General features: G+C 50.1%; 1 protein-coding gene across 1 annotated transcript in view; it reads right to left on the bottom strand.

The window, feature by feature from the left end:
* Nucleotides 1-9,138, bottom strand: part of TMIE (transmembrane inner ear) — a 112,825-nt gene extending 103,687 nt beyond the window's left edge. Inside the window, exon 1 of the mRNA XM_040355212.1 lies at nt 8,884-9,138. Within this exon, the coding sequence (XP_040211146.1) occupies nt 8,884-8,997 (114 nt within the window). The 5' untranslated portion in view covers nt 8,998-9,138. The remainder of the gene's footprint in view (nt 1-8,883) is intronic.
* Nucleotides 9,139-21,021: the final 11,883 nt, after the last annotated feature.

Raw genomic sequence — 21,021 nt, 5'->3', positions numbered from 1 at the left:
CGCGCGCGGCATGAAATCCTGCAGGACGTTCATGGACGTCCTGTCAGGATTTCAGAACCACTTCCCGGACGTAAATCGGCCATAGGCCGGACGGGAAGTGGTTAAAAAATAAAATAAATACAGGCAAGAATCACTCACATTCACAGCACGCCCCTATCCGGAGAATAAAGTAAAAGTTAGGCACACACCAGTCAGGCCTACTATCTCTAATTACCCATTTAGGTTTGATTTACTAAAACTGCAGAGTGCAGAATCTGGTGCAGCTGTGGATGGTTACCAATCAGCCAGTGGCGTCGCTAGGGGGGGGGGGGTGCAGTCCGCACCCGGGTAACACTATCCGGAGGGTGACGTGGCCGTGCCTGGCATGTGTTCTCCTCTTTCTCTCTGTGTCTCACTCCTGCCTGCTGCCCAGGCCACACTCACGATCTGCTCTCCACCCAGCCTGCACACTGTCCTCTCCTCTCCAGCTGCCGCCTGGATGTTTTTATGTACCAGAGCCACCTGAGCTTGTGCTGTAACAGGCGGGGGAGGGCTTGCTGATGAGGTTGGATTTTGCTGGGGGGGGGTTTGTACTAATGGAGGGGGGTGGTTTGTCCTGGGGGGGTCTGTGCTAAAGATGGGGGGGTGGTTTGTCCTGGGGTGGAGTCTGTACTAATGGAGGGGAGGGCGGTTTGTTCTGGGGGTCTGTACTAATGGAGGGGGAGGGTGGTTTGTCCTGGGGAGGGAGTCTGTACTAATGGAGGGGGAGGGTGGTTTGTTCTGGGGGTCTGTACTAATGGAGCGGGGGTGGTTTGTTCTGGGGGTCTGTACTAATGGAGGGGGGTGGTTTGTCCTGGGAGGGTCTGTACTAATAGAGGGGGGGTTTGTCCTGAGGGGTCTGTACTAATGGAGGGGGATGGTTTGTCCTGGGGGGGTCTGTACTAACGATGGGGGGGTGGTTTGTCCTGGGGAGGGAGTCTGTACTAATGGAGGGGGAGGGTGGTTTGTTCTGGGGGTCTGTACTAATGGAGCGGGGTGGTTTGTCCTGGGAGGGTCTGTACTAAGGGAGGTGGATAGTTTGTCCTGGGGGGGTCTGTACTAATGGAGGGGGGTTTGTCCTGGGGGGTCTGTACTAATGATGGGGGGTGGTTTGTCCTGGGGATGGAGTCTGTACTAATGGAGGGGGAGGGTGGTTTGTTCTGGGGGTCTGTACTAATGGAGGGGGAGGGTGGTTTGTTCTGGGGGTCTGTACTAATGGAGGGGGAAAGTGGTTTGTTCTGGGGGTCTGTACTAATGGAGGGGGGTTTGTCCTGGGGGGACTGTACTAATGATGGGGGGTGGTTTGTCCTGGGGGGTCTGTACTAATGATGGGGGGTGGTTTGTCCTGGGGATGGAGTCTGTACTAATGGAGGGGGAGGGTGGTTTGTTCTGGGGGTCTGTACTAATGGAGGTGGATAGTTTGTCCTGGGGGGGGGTCTGTACTAATAATGGAGGGGGGTTTGTCCTGGGGGGGTCTGTACTAATGGAGGGGGAGGGTGGTTTGTTCTGGGGGTCTGTACTAATGGAGGGGGGTGGTTTGTCCAGGGAGGGGCTGTACTAATGGAGGGGGGTTTGTCATGCCCATCCATACCGAAGAAACATCCAGCGAGTGAGAAATCTCTCCTCAAAGAGCCCCCCCTCTCTGAACATTCTCTGATTAGACCCCCGGCTCTGCGACACGGCAGATGTCTCCGTAAAATAAACATTATTAATAGGCTGAGATTAAATATGCAGAACCCGCGTCTGTTGTGATAAAATAAGTCATAAAACGCAGAAAAGCGGAGAGCGCCTCCGACACCTGCTCCACCGTGATGGCGATTCGCAGGAGAGTGCTTGGATTCTGCTCCACCGCGATGGACGATTCGCAGGAGAGCGCTCAGGACTCCTGCTCCACCATGATGGCGATTCGCAGGAGAGCGCCAAGGGGGATAAGAGCAGATCAAACCGGAGAGAGTTTTTTTGGCGCTTAAGCGGTGTCACCGGAGATTTACGCCGCCTGTTCTGGTGAGAACGCCGCAGAGGGGAATTCCAGGGATGTCACAGGACACTGATCTTCATAGCGCCATCAATTATAGGAGCGCCGAGCGACAATAAAGATTGGAAAAAAGACGAGGACGGCCGCGCAGCTCTAAAAACATGACATTGTAACAGATTAGATGTTGATACATTGTAGCCGAGGGAGGAGTAATATTCTCATCTTCATTTCATGCACTTCAATTCGTTTCTGTAGAGAACTCGTTCAGTCCGTTCAGCTCTCGCACCTCGTGGACCAAATACAGTGGAACCTCGGGATCACGAGGGTAATCCGTTCCAGGAGAACGCTTGTAATCCAAAGCACTCGCATATCAAAGCGAGTTTCCCCATTGAAGTCAATGGAAACAAAAATAATTTGTTCTGCATTGACTTCAATGGCATGAAATACCGTATGTGGCCAGAGGTGTGGGGGGCGCCGGAGGACCTTAGAAACAGCCGTAAAGGGCCGACGACAGCTCGGCTGACCTTGGCAAACCTCGAACTGAGTATTTCCGTGCCTTTCCGAGCATTTGCGAACGGCTCCGATCGCCGCCGTTTGGCTCCGGCGACCACCAGGGATGCCCACCACAGGTATGCCACCCTAGACCACCAGGGATGACGATCAAAAATGAATAATGGATGCCAATCAGTGCCCACAATGGATGCCAATCAGTGCCCACAATGGGCATCACTGGTTGGCATCCATTAGTACAACACATTGCAGTACATTAGTGCTAGCTATCAGTGCCCATCTATGCCCATCCGTGCCACCTATCAGTGCCCATTCATGCCACCTATCAGTGCCCATCTATGCCACCTATCAGTGCCCATCCATGCCGCCTCTCCACGCCCATCCGTGTCGCCTATCTGTGCCCATCCATGCCACCTATCAGTGCCCATCCGTGCCACCTATCAGTGCCCATCCGTGTCACCTATCAGTGCTCATCTATGCCACCTATTAGTGCCCACCAATGCCGCCTCTCCACACCCATCCGTGTCGCCTATCCGTGCCCATCCATGCCGCCTATCAGTGCCCATCCATGCCGCCTATCCATGCCCATCTATCCTGCCTATCAGTGCCCATCCGTGCCGCCTATCAGTGCAACCTATCAGTGCCGCATATTAGTGCCCATCAATGCCACCTCATCAGTGCCACCTCATTGGTGCCACCTCACCGGTGCCCATCAGTGCCGCCTTATCAGTGCCCATCAGCGCAGTACCATCAGTGCCCATCAGCGCAGTACCATCAGTGCCCATCAGTGCAGTACCATCAGTGCCCATCAGTGAAGGAGAAAACTTACTTATTTACAATGTTTTGTAACTGAAACAAAACACAAAAAAAAAATGTTTTATTTTTCAAAATTTTCGGTCTTTTTTTAGCAGAAAATAAAAATCGCAGAGGTGATCAAATTCCATCAAAAGAAATCTCTATTTGTGGGAACAAAATGATAAAAATGTATTTTGGGTACAGTGCAGCACGACCGCGCAATTGTCAGTCAAAGTGGAACAGCGCTGAAAGCTGAAAATTGGTCTGGGCAGGAAGGTGTATAAGTATAAGTGCCCCCCGGTATGGAAGTGGTTAAAGTTCATGTGCGTGTTACGGCAGGCGTCCCAATACTTTTGGTAATGTAGTAACTGCAACAGCTTCACCTCTTCTGGGAAGGCCGTCCACAAGGTTTAGGAGGGTGTCTATGGGAATGTCTGACCGTTCTTCCAGAAGAGCATTTGTGAGGTCAGGCGCTGATGTTGGATGAGAAGGCCTCCGCTCTAATTCATCCCAAAGGTGTTCTATCGGGTTGAAGTCAGGACTCTGTGCAGGCCAGTCAAGTTCCTCCCCCTCAAACGTCTTTATGGACCTTGCTTTGTGAGCAGGTAAACGAGAAGAAGAAAAAAAAGGGCGCCCCAGCCTAGTCAGAACCAAATGAACTCCAGATGGTCACAGAGAGAATGACAAGGGCCATTGCCGGCCGACGCGTTTCGAAGGATTACCTTCTTCCTCAGAGCCCCGGCCTCTATCAGTGTAGGGTAAAACAACAGACTCATCTTGAGCATGGGGGGTCCATGACATTGGTGGCAGTGGTGGGATATTGTTCGGGAATATTACTGCCCAAAGTGAAAAAGCCCCTTCATTCCTTCAGCACAAGCCACACCCACAGAATCCAGGACGCCAGAGTCAAAGGTTAACGATGAGTCCGGGGGGGTTGAAGGGCGAGTTGGGTTAGGCAGACCCAACTGGGGTTCTCGGTCACCCTGTGCCCCTAATAGACACAGGGTGACTTACACATGTGCTCTGTGCCCCGAGCCTCTGGCTCTAATCATGTGCTCCCCAAGCCCCCCGCCCAAAGTGACTCCCGTCACAGCTATTGTCACACAACTGGGTGGGCTCAGGGCACAATGCTCTGCGCCCCGAGCCTCTGGCTCTAATCATGTTCTCCCCAAGCCCCCCCATCCAAAGTGACTCCCGTCACAGCTATTGTCACACAACTGGGTGGGCTCAGGGCACAATGCTCTGCGCCCCGAGCCTCTGGCTCTAATCATGTTCTCCCCAAGCCCCCCGTCCAAAGTGACTCCCGTCACAGCTATTGTCACACAACTGGGTGGGCTCAGGGCACAATGCTCTGCTCCCCCCCGAGCCTCTGGCTCTAATCATGTGCTCCCCAAGCCCCCCATCCAAAGTGACTCCTGTCACAGCTATTGTCACACAACTGGGTGGGCTCAGGGCACAATGCTCTGCTCCCCGAGCCTCTGGCTCTAATCATGTGCTCCCCAAGCCCCCCATCCAAAGTGACTCCCGTCACAGCTATTGTCACACAACTGGGTGGGCTCAGGGCACAATGCTCTGCGCCCCGAGCCTCTGGCTCTAATCATGTGCTCCCCAAGCCCCCCATCCAAAGTGACTCCCGTCACAGCTATTGTCACACAACTGGGTGGGCTCAGGGCACAATGCTCTGCGCCACGAGCCTCTGGCTATAATCATGTGCTCCACAAGCCCCCCATCCAAAGTGACTCCCGTCACAGCTATTGTCACACAACTGGGCGGGCTCAGGGCACAATGCTCTGCGCCCCGAGCCTCTGGCTCTAATCATGTACTTCAAAAACCAAATACAAACATTGAAATCCATGTGTCCGACGCCCTGCATGTAGATTAGGGGCCGGGCGCATGGATTTTCACTTGCAGGCACTGTTAGACCTCTTATGTTTTGGGGGTCTAACATTCCGGTAAGCAGAATCGATGTCACATGTTTGGGTGCACAGCGGTGAATGTGAAGAGAGATTCAAATATATGAGTTTGTGCCCCCCCCCCCCCCCCCAGCCTGTATCTTATTCCTGAGACCCTTGTGCCCTCTCAGCTTGTTTTTTTTTTGCTCCTGTGACCCCTGTGCCCCCCTAGCCTTTCTTGAGATTCAGGACCCCACATCCCACAATGCCATGTCTGAGGTTATTGATTTGGAACTTCACTATTGCACTTTGTACATCATTATTGCCCTTTGCACATCCCATTGCCCTTTGCATGCCCTCAATTGCACATCATTGCTGTCTTTTGCACATCATTGCCCTTTGCATGTCATAATTGCTCTTTACGCTGCCATATTACATAACTCTATGAGCATCCATACCAACAGGACCCCCAGAACACTTGCCCTTTGTCTCCACCCCTACCCACCTCTGTGCACCATCCCTTGTCTCCACCCCTACCCACCTCTGAGCATCAATCCCTTGTCTCCATCCCCTACCCACCTCTGAGCACTATTCCTTGTCTCCACCCCCTACCCACCTGTGAGCATCAATCCCTTGTCTCCATCGCGTACCTACCTCTGAGCACCATCCCTTGTCTCCACCACCTGTGAGCATCAATCCCTTGTCTCCATCGCGTACCTACCTCTGAGCACCATCCCTTGTCTCCACCTCTACCCACCTCTGAGCACCATCCCTTGTCTCCACCCCTACCCACCTCTGAGCACCATCCCTTGCCTCCATCCCCTACCCACCTCTGAACATCACCCCTTGTCTCCATCCCATACCCACCTCTGAGCACCATCCCTTGTCTCCATCCCCTACCCACCTCTGAGTACCATCCCTTGTCTCCATCCCCTACCCACCTCTGAGCACCATCCCTTGCCTCCATCCCCTACCCACCTCTGAACATCACCCCTTGTCTCCATCCCATACCCACCTCTGAGCACCATCCCTTGTCTCCATCCCCTACCCACCTCTGAGCACCATCCCTTGTCTCCATCCCCTACCCACCTCTGAGCACCATCCCTTGTCTCCATCCCCTACCCACCTCTGAGCACCATCCCTTGCCTCCATCTCCTACCCACCTCTGAACATCACCCCTTGTCTCCATCCCCTACCCACCTCTGAGCACCATCCCTTGTCTCCATCCCCTACCCACCTCTGAGCACTGTCCCTTGTCTCCATCCCCTACCCACTTCTGAGCCCCATCCCTTGTCTCCATCTTCTACCCACCTCTGAACATCATCCCTTGCCTCCACCCCCTACCCACTTCTGAACATCATTTCTTGTCTCCATCCCCTACCCACCTCTGAGCACCATCCCTTGTTTCCATCCCCTACCCACCTCTGAGCACCATCCCTTGTCTCCATCCCCTACCCACTTCTGAGCATCATCTCCTGTCTCCATCCCTTACCCACCTCTGAGCACCATTCCTTGTCTCCATCTTCTACCCACCTCTGAACATCATCCCTTACCTCCACCCCCTACCCACCTCTGAGCACCATCTCTTGTCTCCACCCCCTACCCACCTCTGAACATCAACCATTGTCTCCACCCCTACCCACCTCTGAGCACCATCTCTTGTCTCCACCCCCTACCCACCTCTGAGCACCACCCCTTGTCTCCACACCTTCCAGTAGAGAATACAGAACCAAGTAATTTGTATGGAATTTGATACTAATAAAAAAAAACAATAAAATAGATCCCCTGCAGCCAACAACATTAAACCCCACCATCAACAATAGACCCCCGTATCAACAATGGACCCCCTATCAACAATGGACCCCCTATCAACAATAGACTCACCCAGCAACAATAGAGCCGCCACAACCCCCCCCCACACACACACACAAGCAACAATAAACCCCCACTAGCAACAATAGATCTCACAGCAGCCAGTAATAATAGACCCCTCTCTCAACAGTAGATCCCTTCCAGCAAGAATGAACCCCCCTCCAGCAACAATAGATCCTCCACCAGCAACAATAAACCTCTCCAGCAACAATAGATCCTCCACCGGCAACAATAAACCTCTCCAGCAACGCTAGTGCCACCCCACACAACAATAGATCCCCCAGCGACTGTAGATCCCTCATCAACCAGCCTCAAGAGACCCTCCAGCACACTCTAGTACCCCCTCGCCATCACATGAATTCCACGCTGAAGGTGCCGGACCTACGTCCCCGCCCCCCCCCCCCCCCCCACGTGTTCCCACTAAAAAAAATACCTGCTCGTTACCCTTTTATTCATTACTATTGCCCCTTGCGACCTCATCATTGACCTTTTCACGTCATCACAACCCTTTCGCATGTCACCGCCCCTTGTGCATCATTACTGCACCTTGCACCTCCTTATCAAGCAACTGCTTGTGTGTGTATATGCCTCCAGGGCCCAGGTACTTGCCCTTTCCACGTCACTATTGCCCTTTGCACATTGTCACCGCCCTTTTCACGTCACCATTGCCCTTTTACACGTCATCATTGCCCTTTGCACGTCACTATTGCCCTTTCCACGTCACTATTGCCCTTTGCACGTCACTATTGCCCTTTCCACGTCACTATTTGTCAGGGCACTGCCCTTTACGGTCACATTTCCCCAGTTGGTTCTGGGTGGAATTGAACCTAGGACCTATCCATTACAAGTCCAGCTCTTTGCCTCTGAGCCACTGCTCAAGGGTTACTTTGCTTGCTGTCCGTTGGAGCCTGGTTCTGAACCTGTACTTCTGTGGACCAATCAGTGGCCAGTGCGGCCTATTTAAGCCAGCCCCTTCCCCTTTGCTAATTGCTGGTTCGTTGTCAGCTTTACCCTGTGAGAGAACCTTGAAACCTGAATACCCTGACCTGCTTGACCCGGATTGGACCTTGACGATTCTCTGCCATCTCCTACACTTGACCCCTGCCTGCTTATCGGATTTGCTGTTGTCCCCTGCCCCTTGACCTTGGCTTGCTCTCACGGACTTCCTCTGATCTCTCCAACTCCTGACCCACGGCCTGTGACCCGGATTTGCCTTTGTTTCCTGTTGGTCCCTTCTGGACTTACCTGCCTGTTCCTGCCTGATCAACGACTGTCTCCAGTCCCCTGCACCTGCCCTGTTTTCGTCAGCTGCACCAAATCTGCCTACCAGTTCCCGGCACCGGTGCCTCCTTGTGCCGTCCCTCCTCTGTTCTAACTCCAGGGAGTGGTCTGCACAGGGTCGCAAAGGTGAGCCGCCCTCAGCATCTCGGCCTCGGTGAGTACTTACCTTAATGGTCCTGACACTATTGCCCTTTCCACGTCACTATTGCCCTTTCCACGTCACTATTGCCCTTTCCACGTCACTATTGCCCTTTGCACGTCACTATTGCCCTTTGCACGTCACTATTGCCCTTTGCACGTCACTATTGCCCTTTGCACGTCACTATTGCCCTTTGCACGTCACTATTGCCCTTTGCACGTCACTATTGCCCTTTGCACGTCACTATTGCCCTTTGCACGTTGTCACCATTGCCCTTTTCACATGCTCATTACCCTTTTGCACGTCATCATTGCCCTTTGCACATAATCCTTCCCTTTGGACTGCCTTATTAAATAACTCCATGAGCATCCATGCCCCCAGGGCCCCCCTCCGGCACTTACCGGTATCATCTGGCAGCGCGCACATTTGATGGAGACGGAGAGGAAACATAGGAATCTCTGGAGCTGTACAGGGAGGATGGTGTGCTGCTGCTGCTGATCCCACATCCTCGCCATGTTCCCTGCTCTGTGGACCTTCTCCTCCTCCTCCTCTCTGTCTTCCCAGGCCAGGTGATTGATGGCCACCAACCTCCCTTCTCCAGCACAGCCTCCTGCAGACTGAGCTTCCTTCCCAGGGGGATCACTTATTAATGAGTGTCACTTACACTGGCTGGAGGGGGGGGGGTGAGTGGGGGGGGGGTGGAGAACATTCCAGGACACAATACAGGCGAGGAGCCATCCCTCCGATCTCCTCCCGGAGAGACGCGCGCTCTTCCCTATTCTTACTGTAAAGACGGAAAAGTATCTCTCAGGTGTTCGGAGATTCCGCCAACTTCCCGAGACCTTCTACATCGAGGAGGAGGACGCCGCGAAGGATCATTGGTCAGACCCGCGCATGGAGCGAAGCCGAATCCCGGGAAGATATAAAAGACACAAATGAATGCAGCTCAAGTAATTCACACCTACGGATGTTGCGACTGATTGCGTTTTAAAATGCATTGTTAAAACCTTGGATTGCAAGTATAATTCGTTCCAGAAACATGCTTGTAATCCAAAGCAGGGCCGCCATCAGGGGGGTACAGGCAGAACACCTGTAAGGGGCCCGGAGGCAACCCCCCTTTTTTTTTTTTTTTATTAAAGGGCCCAGAGGTCCCCAGGACCCCGGATGGCAACCCCCCCTTTTTTTATATATATATATACACACACTACTTTTCTTGAAAAGCCCCCCCCCCCCCCCCACGCTTCTCAATTTTCTCAATTAGCAGTGGCACCCACCCGCTCCTCAATTCGCAGCAGCCCCTCCCCCCCGCTTCTCTATTTGAGGCGGCAGCACCCCCCCCCCCCGCTCCAGGGGGCCCATGCCTGAAGCTGTGTAAGGGGCCCCATAATTCCTGATCCAAAGCTCTTGTATATCAAAGCATTTTTTTTACAGGATATAAAAGAGAAGAGAGGCGCCTCTAAGTGTAGCAATAAGTTGCTAAATGTTACACCTTCATTAAATGTAACCATATTGCTACACTTAGAGGCTCCTCTCTTCTCTTTTATACTCAGTGGTGACATGACGCTACTCTTATATCAAGACGTCGCTTGTATATCAAGGCAAAACTTATTTAAAAATGTAGCTTGTCTTGCAAAACACTCTCAAACCAAGTTACTCTCAAACCAAGGTTTTACTGTACATTAACCACTTCCATACCAGGCACTTACTCACCTTCCTGCCCAAGCCAATTTTCAGCTTTCAGCGCTGTCGCAATTTGAATGACAATTGCGCGGTCGGGCTACACTGTACCCAAATGAAATTTTTATCATTTTTCCCCACAAATAGAGCTTTCTTTTGGTGGTATTTGATCACCTCTGCGATTTTTATTTTTTGCGCAACAACTAAAAAACGACCGACATTTTTGAAAAAAATGTAGTTTATTTTTTTCTGTTAATTTTTTTTGTAAATAAGTAAGTTGTCTTCTTCAATTATGGCACTGATATGGCGGCACTGATGGGCACCGATGAGGTGGCACTGATGGGCACCGATAGGCGGCACTGATGGGCACTGATAGGCGGCGCTGGTATGCTGCACTGATGTGCATTCATAGGCAGGACTGATGGGCACTCATAGGCGGCACTGATGGGCACTCATAGGCGGCACTGATGGGCACTCATAGGCGGCACTGATGGGCACTCATAGGCGGCACTGATGGGCACTCATGGGTGGCACTGATGGGTACTTATGGGTGGCACAGATAGGCACTGATAGATGGGCACTGGGCATAGATGGGCACTAAGAGGTGGTACTGATGGACACTTGGTGGCACTGATGGACACTGAGGGGTGGCACTGATGGCATTGCTGGGCATCATTACAGTCAGTGCCCATGTTGCCAGTCCGTGCCCATTTGTGGGCACTCATTGGCATCGATTGCGTTTATTTTTTTATTGTTTTTTTGTTTTGCTCCATTTGGCAACCGGGGGGCACTCCCTGGTGGTCCAGTGTTGGCATCCGAGGGGGGGCTGCGCTGATAAACAATCAGCGCAAACCCCCCCCTGTCAGGAGAGCCGCCGATCGGTTCTCCTCTACTCGCGTCTGTCAGACCCAAGTGAGGAAGAGCCGATCAACGGCTCTTCCTGTTTACATCGTGATCAGCCGTGATTGGACTACCGAGATCGGAGATGCAGGGTGTCAGACTGACACCCCGCATCATCGATCGCTACGCTGCGCGCCCCCATGGGCGCGCGCCGGCATGAAATCCTGCACAACGCCAATAGACGTCCAGTCAGGATTTCACAACCACTTCCCGGACGTCAATTGTATATTGACCGGACGGGAAGTGGTTAAAGATGGTGCTGCTATAAGACCATACAAACAGAACAGAAGATTACAGCGCAACACATACAAAAATTATATTTAAATCCTGCAAGGCTATTTAAAGCACCTGAACATATTAACCACTTCAGCCCCGGAAGATTTGGCTGCCCAATGACCTTGCCATTTTTTGCGTTTTGGCACTGCGTCACTTTAACTGCCAATTGCGCGGTCGCAAATAGAGCTTTATTTTGGTGGTATTTGATCACCTCTGCGGTTTTTATTTTTTGAGCTATAAACAAAAAAAGAGCGTAAATTTTGAAAAAATATATTTTACTTTTTTGCTAAAATAAATTTCCCCCCCAAAAAAAATGTTTTCTCAGTTTAGACCAATATATGTTCTTCTACATATTTTTGGTAAAAAAAACCGCAATAATTGGTTTGCGCAAAACTCATAGCGTCTACAAAATAGAGGATAGTTTTATTTTTATTTTTTTACTAGTAATGGCAGTTATCAGCGATTTTACTTTTTATTCTAATAAATATCCCACATTTTTTTTCCTGAGTTTAGGCCGATGCGTATTCTTCTACATATTTTTGGTAAAAAAAAAAAAAAAACGCAATAAGCGTATATTGATTGGTTTGCGCAAATGTTAAAGCGTCTACAAAATAGGGGATAGAATTACGGCATTTTTATTATTATTTATTTTTTTACTAGTAATGGCGATATTATGGCGGAAACTTCGGACACTTTCGACACATTTTTGGGACCATTGACATTTATACAGCGATCGGTGCTATAAAAATGCACCGATTAATGTGTAAATGTCACTGCCAGGGAAGGGGTTAACACAAGGGGTCAACTTTGTTCCCTCAGGGTGTTCTAACTGTAGGGGGGGAAGGGACTTACTAGGGGAACACTGACACTAACTATCAACTAACACTGCACATCACCCTGAACACACCATCCCCACCGTGAAACATGGTGGTGGCAGCTTCATGTGGTGGGGATTCTTTTCTTCAGCAGGGACAGGGAAGCTGGTCAGAGTTGATGGGAAGATGGATGGAGACAAATACAGGACAATCTTAGAAGAAAACCTGTAAGAGTCTGCAAAGAATGGCTTCTTGCCGGCGGTGCTCCCCCCGCCTTTTTGAGGCAGCCCACACTGCCGTTTATATCCCGTGCGTTGGAATTTGACATCTGTTTTTCTTTTGCATTCCAAAAAAAAAACACTGTACCGGAAAAATACAGTAGATGGGGTTAAACACTATAGGAAATTTCTAGGATACTTAGTGCCATCTAGTGGTCAAGTGTAGTCATTTCTGTTTTAAATCAATGTAAAACATTTGACCAGCTTTGAAAAATAGCCTAATAAGATTTGTCATTTTTTGTTTTTTTACACCATTTGCAATGTACATGTAGGTCACTGGGGTGAATTGTTATTCGAGTTATCCATAAATAGGGATGAGTTCGATGTTCGGGTCAAACATAGGTTAGACTCGAACATCGGGTGTTCGCCCGTTCGTTGAAAAACAAACATTATGGGGCGTTCGCAGCAAATTCGAGTGCCGCGGCACGCCCCATAATGCACGGCTGTATAATGATTGGCCAAAGCATGCACCATGACCTGCGTGCTTTAGCCAGTCCCAGCACCCTCTGCTAAGAGAGCCATAATTGGCCAAAGGCAGGGTCCCCTTGGCCAATCATGGCTCAGGGGGACTAAGTCTACGCCCCACACTATATAAGGCTGCCTGCACGTCAACCCTGTATAGTGGGTTGTTGGCGTGGATGGAGAGAGAGTATGATTTAGTTATTTATTCAGTTATTTTCAGTGTATTTAATATATATACAGTATATATATACAGTCAGTCTCGTGTATCTATATATACACACACACACAATGCATCCAGTGTAGTCTATATCTGACTGCAGGCCATTCCTGGTGTTCTTTTTCTAATCTACTTCTGGTGGTGTACACCGTACACAATACAGTGTAGCCATAGTTGCTACTACACTTCTGGTGGTGTACACAATGCAGTGCACTTACTACTATTTTTCTGGTGGTGTCCACAGTACACAATACAGTGCGGCCATAGTTGCTATTACACTCCTGGTCAGTGGCGGCTGGTGCTCAAAATTTTTGTGGGGGGTGCAAACGAAAAAAAGTCTCACTGTGCCCATCAAATGCAGCCACTGTATCATCAATTGTCACCACTGTGCCATGCCATCAAACGCAGCCACTGTGCCATTAATTGTCACCACTGTGCCATCAATTCGCACCACTGTGCCATGCCATTAAACGCAGCCACTGTGCCATGCCATCAAACGCAGCCACTGTGCCATCAATTGTCATCAATTGTCCCCACTGTGACATGCCATCAAACACAGCCACTGTGCCATGCCATCAAACACAGCCACTGTGCCATCAATTGTCACCACTGTGCCATGCCATCAAACGCAGCCACTGTGCCATTAATTGTCACCACTGTGCCATCAATTCGCACCACTGTGCCATGCCATTAAACGCAGCCACTGTACCATGCCATCAAACGCAGCCACTGTGCCATCAATTGTCACCACTGTGTCATCAATTGTCCCCACTGTGCCATCAATTCGCACCACTGTGCCATGCCATCAAACACAGCCACTGTGCCATGCCATCAAACACAGCCACTGTGCCATCAATTGTCACCACTGTGCCCTTTAATTGTCACCACTGTGCCCTTTAATTGTCACCACTGTGCCCTTTAATTGTCACCGCTGTGCCCTTTAATTGTCACCGCTGTGCCCTTTAATTGTCGGGCCCATTGTCCCCACTGTGCCTATTGTCGCCACTGTGCCCATTGATGTCGCCGCTGTGCCCTGTAAAGTGCCCCTCCCCCCCCGCCCGACACTTACTATTACTGGAGTCAGCCATCCACGTCCCTCGATGTCTTCGACCGCCCTCGATGACTGACAGGCCTCTCAGCCAATCAGGTTAAACTAGCCAGAATAGGCCAACCTGATTGGCTGAGACGCCTGTCAGTCTTATAAAAGGAGCGCATCCCTAGTGCGTTCCTTGTATAAGCTTCCGGGACCCGAGGGCTGTACTCGGAAAAGCCTATCAGAGCCGTTGGCTCTGATAGGCACTTTCGTACAGCCAACCAGCTGCCGTTATTCAGATGGCCGGACATGAGCGCCGACCATCTGACTAGAACAGTGGCAGCGGCGACACTAACATAGATTCGTGCAATGCATGAATCTATGTTATTAGACTCAGTGGCGGTGAGAGCCAGAGGGGGCGGTGCTCCAGCACCCTTTATGGACGAACTGCCACTGCTCCTGGTGGTGTGCACTTATTACTACTTTTCTGGTGGTGTCCACAGTACACAATACAGTGCAGCCGTAGTTGCTATTACACTTCTGGTGGTGTACACAATACAGTGCAGCCGTAGTTGCTATTACACTTCTGGTGGTGTACACAATACAGTGCGGCCGTAGTGCACTTGCTACTACTTTTCTGGTGGTGTTTACAGTATCTAATACAGTGTAGTGTGAGCAAAGCAAAATTTACATCATGTCCGGAAGGCCACCAAGGAGAAGCAGACGCTCACAGGCCACTAAAAGAGGGCAAGCAGGCTCTGTGTCTACAGTCAACAGTGCTGGTCGTGGGCATGGCGCATCCTCTGCACGTGGCCGCGGGGCACACTTGTCCTATTTTTCTGCTGCTGGCCGTGATATTTCGCCACAACATGCAGAAGAGTTGGTGGAGAGGATAACAAAGCCGTCCTCATCCTCCTTCGGTTCTTGAGCAGGTACCCAGGCTTACAGGATCTACCGAGGCAGACCAGGAAAGTCTGTGGTCATTTCCGCCAGTCATATAAGGCCAGTGCTCAGCTGGCTGACCTTCAAAAGGAATGCAACTTGCCCAAGAACCGCCTTATTTGTGACATGCCCATCAGGTGGAACTCAACGTTGGCAATGCTGCAGCGGCTGCACATGCAGCAGAGGGCCATCAATGAGTACCTGTGTGAGTATGGCACCTGGACAGGGTCAGGGGAGCTTGACTTTTCTTTTTCGCCACGCCAGTGGCTCATGATCAAGGATGCATGCACTGTCCTGTCACCATTTGAGGAGGCCACGAGGATGGTGAGCAGTGACAGTGCATGCATCAGTGATACTGTCCCTCTTGTCTACATGTTGTAGCACACGCTGCGTGGAATAATGGACAGGGCACTTGAGGCAGAACCGCGGGAGGAAGAGGAGGACTTCCTCATCTGTCAAGGCCCCCTTTATCCACATAGTATTCCTGCGGGCCCGCCAAACACACCGGAAGAGGAGGAGGATTGTGTCAGCATGGACTTGGAGGATAACACTCAGCAGAAGTCTTCAAGGGATCGTTTTCAGTCCCCAGAAACCCAAGGAGTTGTACGTGGCTGGGAGGAGGTAGTTGCGGATCGTGTGATCCTTAGTGACCCAGAGGACTCAGAATCGAATGCCTCTGCAAACTTACACTGCATGGCCTCCCTGACTCTGCAAAGCCTGTGAAAGGACCCTAGGATTCGTGGTATCAAGGAGAGGGATCATTACTGGCTGGCAACGCTTCTTGATCCATGTTACAAGGGTAAGGTTGCAGAACTTATCCAGCCTTCGCAGAGGGAGCAGAGGATGAAACATCTTCAGGAGGCCTTGCAGAAAGGTTTGTGCAACGCGTTTCCTGACCCTGGGAGGTTACAAATTTCCTGGTGCTGGACAACGTGTTGCTAAGGCTTCGTTCAGTCACAGAAAGAGCGGTGGAGAAGGTGACCAGCTGACTGATGCCTTCAGACAATTCTTCAGTCCTCAGCGCCAAAGGTCTGATCGGTTCCAGCAACCATCGCCAGCATCTGCATTACATGGTGTAGGAATACCTAGGGGCAAGATCAGACTTGGAGACCTTTAATCAGAACATCCACTGGGTTACTGGGTCTTGAGGATGGACCACTGGCCAGAGCTTGCTCAATATGCAATTAAGCTACTGGTCTGTCCTGCATCCAGCGTTCTTTCTGAACGCACATTCAGTGCTGCTGGAGGCTTTGTAACCGATCACAGAGTGCGCCTGTCCAAAGACTCAGTCGATAGGCTCACATTCATAAAGTCTTGGATCACCAGCTGCCAAGCACCTGATGCTGATGTAACCAATTGATTTTTCTATGGATGTGGTATCCCTTGAAGACTGCCTATGCTGAGTGAATATACTATTATGCTGAGTCCTATTCCTCCTCAATCTTGATGATGCTAGCTTCTAAGAATATTTTTGGTTTAGGGCACCACCACCACTGCCTAAGGCCCAATTTTTCTAGCCCCTGGATAACAGGGGCGTGTAATTACAATTTTTGATCTAATATTTCACAGCAGGGCCTGATCCTGCGCCCAACAAGAGTAACTGTGAGGGGTTACAGCAAGGGTGCCCAACCTTTTGAAGAGCGAGGACCACTTAAGCAAATTGGTACCCATTTGAGGGCCACAATGAGCGGAGCTGGCGGATGACAGGTCACGGCTACTCTATAGGCCCGCCGATCCGCCCAGATGAAAGGTGATGAATTTCCTTCTGTTTTACGGATTGGAGGTAGGCGGGCGTAAACAGACTCTATAGAGATGAATTGGGGGTCCCATTTGGTAAGGCTGATCGTGTAAAAAGGGCCTAAGGCCACGTACACATGGCCGAGAAACTCGACGGGCAAAACACATCGTTTTGCTCGTCGAGTTCCTTGTTCGGCTGCAAGAAAACTCGTCGAGCCAAATGTTCCCATTGCCCAACGAGGAAATAGAGAACATGCTCTCTTTTTGGCTCGACGAGTTTCCCCGACGGGTTTCTCTGCGAAAAGTGTACACACGACCGGTTTTCTCGGCAGAATACGTCTCCCATCGAGTTTCTTGCTGAATTCTGCCGAGAAAACCGGTCGTGTGTACGGGGCCTAAGACTGTAGTGCACCTGTGTCTGTCCTGCGGGTTAGTTGAACTTTGTCATAGACTCCACCTGTGGCAAAAGCTGGCGCTGTAGAGGAAGCATCGACTTATGGGGCTCAGCCGCTTTCTTTCTCTACCACCAGCTTCATTCACAACACTGATATTGTGGTATGGCGATCTGGGCTTGCCAACCCACCATTCCAGAGCAGGAGGTCGCGGGCCACATCAGAGGGCTCTGCGGGCCACATGTGGCCCCCGGGGCACTTGTTGGCCACCCCTGGGTTACAGTGTTCTGGTACCACCAACACCTAAGGCCCAATTTTCTGCAGAGTATATAGGGCATCTGACTTAAAAACGACTCCTACTTACAAACAGAGGGAGACAACAGGAAGTGAGAGGAAATATACCCCCGGGAAGGGAAATTCTCTCCTTTAGGGAAAAAGGTGTCTCCACTGATGTTTTATCACCAATCCTCGTTTCCTGAAAAAAAACAAATTTTAAAAATCCAATTGTGATTGGGACAGAAAGTGATGTGAAATCTTCTGAACAGTGGAACAGACAGCAAAACAATTATTACAGGGGTGATAACCCTTCTCTATGCTATCCAAAAAGTTTAAAAAATGTATTTTTTGGCTGGAGCTACAGTACACTTAAACAAATGTACCAGTTTCAAATTACAAAGAGATTCAACTTAAGAACAAACCTACAGTCCCTATCTTGTATGTAACCAGGGTACCGTCTGTATACTGCTGTTCAGAGTATATAGGGCCTGGGGGCCCCACACCTTTTCTTTTTTAATTTTGGTGCGGGGTTCCCCTTAATATCGATACAAGACCCAAAGGGCCTGATAATGTCCGGGGGGGACCCATGCGGTTTTTCTCAATGATTTTCATCTATATTGCTGGGACCCGACATTACATTACAGCCGCAAGCAGTTTTGAATGACTTTTATTCCTTTAGAAATGTCATTTTGTGCAGGGACTGTTCTAAACACGGGAAACATGCGCCATTTCACAGGCATACTATACACCCCCCCCCCCCCGGCATGATATTTAAAGTAATATTAAATTTTTATTGTTTCACTTTAACCACTTAAGACCCGGACCAAAATGCAGGTAAAGGACCAGGCCAGTTTTTGCGATTCGGCACTGCGTCGCTTTAACAGACAATTGCGCGGTCGTGCGACGTGGCTCCCAAACAAAATTGGCGTCCTTTTTTTCCCACATCTAGAGCTTTCCTTTGGTGGTATTTGATCACCTCTGCAGTTTTTATTTTTTGCGCTATAAACAAAAATACAGCGACAATTTTGAAAAAAATTCAATATTTTTTACTTTTTGCTATAATAAATATCCCCCAAAAAGATATAAAAAAACTTTTTTGCCTCAGTTTAGGCCGATTCGTATTCCTCTACATATTTTTGGTAAAAAAAAATCGGAATAATCGTTTATTGATTGGTTTGCGCAAAATTTATTGGGGTAGATTCAGGTAGCTACGCTATAATTTACGGCGGCGCAGCGTAGTGTATTTACGCTACGCCTCCATAACCTAAAGCAGCAAGTGCAGTATTCACAAAGCACTTGCTCCGTAAGTCGCGGCGGCGTAGCGTAAATGGGGCTGTCGTAAGCGCGCGTAATTCAAATGGGGAAGGGGGGGCGTGTTTTATGGTAATATGTGATGACCTGACGTGACTGCGCCGTCCGTGTACATATCCCAGTGTGCATTGCTTCCAAGTACGGCGTAATGACGTATTGGTTTCGACGTGAATGACTTGCGCAAACGACGTAAATAATTCAAATTTCGAAGCGGGAACGACGTCCATACTTAACATTGGCTGCGCCTCCTAATAGCAGGAGCAGTCTTGCGCAGAAAAAGCCTTTACGCAAACGACGTAAAAAACGAACGTCGGGCGCACGTACGTTTGTGAATCGGCGTATCTAGGAAATTAGCATATTCTACGCCGACAACAACGGAAGCGCCCCTAGCGGCCAAAGTTATATTGCACACAATTCTACACCGCCGCAATCAAGTTACGTCGGTGGAGGAAGCCTATTTTTTCAGCATAACTGCGTTTGAGAATCGGCGTAACGCTACGCGGGCGCGGAATTCAAATTACGGCGGCGTATCTGGAGATACGCCGCCGCAAAAGGTATGTGAATCTACCCCATAGTGTTTACAAAATAGGTGATAGTTGTATTGCATTTTTATTAATTTTTTTTTTTACTACTAATGGCGGCGATCAGCGATTTGTTTCGTGACTGCGACATTATGGCGGACACATCGGACAATTTTGACCCATTTTTGGGACCATTGTCATTTTCACAGCAAAAAATGCTATAAAAGGGGTTAAGTGTGACCTTATATGTGTTTCTAACTGTAGGGGGGGCGGGGCTGGACGTGTGATGTCATTGATCATGTTTCCCTATATCAGGGAACACACAATCAATGACGGCGCCACAGTGAAGAACGGGGAAGCTGTGTTTACACTCACCTCTCCCCGTTCTTCAGCTCCGGTGACCGATCGCGGGACTCCAGCGGCGATCGGGTCCGCGGGTCCTGCGGCCGCGGTCACAGAGCTTCGGACCCACGGCTGGGCACTTAAAGAGGACATACAGGTACGTGCCTGTGCCCAGCCGTGCCATTCTGCCGACGTATATGTGCAGGAGGCGGTCCTTCGGTGGTTAAGCATTATTAAATTCACTGCTCCCGAAAAAACAGCCGTTTTTAAACTCTTTTTTGCATTGATACATGTCCCCTGGGGCAGGACCCGGGCCCCCAAACACTTTTCAGGACAATAACTTGCATATTAACCATTAAAATTTGCACTTTTGGTTTTTCACGTTCGGGTCCCATAGACTTTGACGGTGTTTGCGTGCACGCGCAAACTTTTTGCCTGTCCGTATGTTCTGCTGCGAACCGAACCCAAGGGGTGTTCGGCTCATCCCAATCTATAAATACACCCCTTTAGGTCGGCCTTTCTTCTCGTCTCTCTTTGTAGGAGACTACAGATGTGTGAAAACCCCCCAAAAAATAGATGGACCATGAACGCAATTTGTGATGAAGATATGTGATCACATCGGTCACAGCCAGGCCCGGACTGACCATAGGGCATACCGGACATATGCCCGGTGGGCCGCAGGTCATGTCTCTGTAATGTAGGGGGGTCTGTATGGGCTGTATTGTAGAGGGGGTCTGTAATGTAGGGAGGTCTGTACTGTAGAGGGGGTCTGTACTGTAGAGGGGGTCTGTACTGTAGGGAGGGGGTCTGTACTGTAGGGAGGGGGTCTGTACTGTAGGGAGGTCTGTGTAACTGTGGGGGGCTGTGTAATGTAAAGGGGCCTAGAGGTGCAGGGTGCTGTGTAATGTAAAAGGGTCCAGAGGTGCGGTGCTGTGTAATGTAAAGGGGTAGAGAGGTGCAGGGTGCTGTGTAATGTAAAGGGGTCCAGAGGTACAGTGCTATGTAATGTAAAGGGGTCCAGGGTGCTATGTAATGTAAAGGGGCCCAGAGGTGCAGGGTGCTGTGTAATGTAAAGGGGTCCAGAGGTGCAGGGTGCTGTGTAATGTAAAGGGGCCCAGAGGTGCAGGGTGCTGTGTAATGTAAAGGGGTCCAGAGGTGCAGGGTGCTGGAACCCCACATCCCATCATTAACCGCTGTTCTCAGGTAGAATTTCAGACATAAGATTTATATGTCTGTATGTTGGATCTCTCATGTAGAATAGGATCATACATGGATCATACATGGATCATACACAGATCATACACGGATCGTACACGGATCATACACGGATCGTACACAGATCGTACACGGATCATACACG

This window comes from Rana temporaria, chromosome 5 (assembly GCF_905171775.1).
Source record: "Rana temporaria chromosome 5, aRanTem1.1, whole genome shotgun sequence".
NCBI lineage: Eukaryota > Metazoa > Chordata > Amphibia > Anura > Ranidae > Rana > Rana temporaria.
Note: the sequence above shows the minus strand (reverse complement) of the source record. Positions and strands in the feature narration are given on the sequence as shown.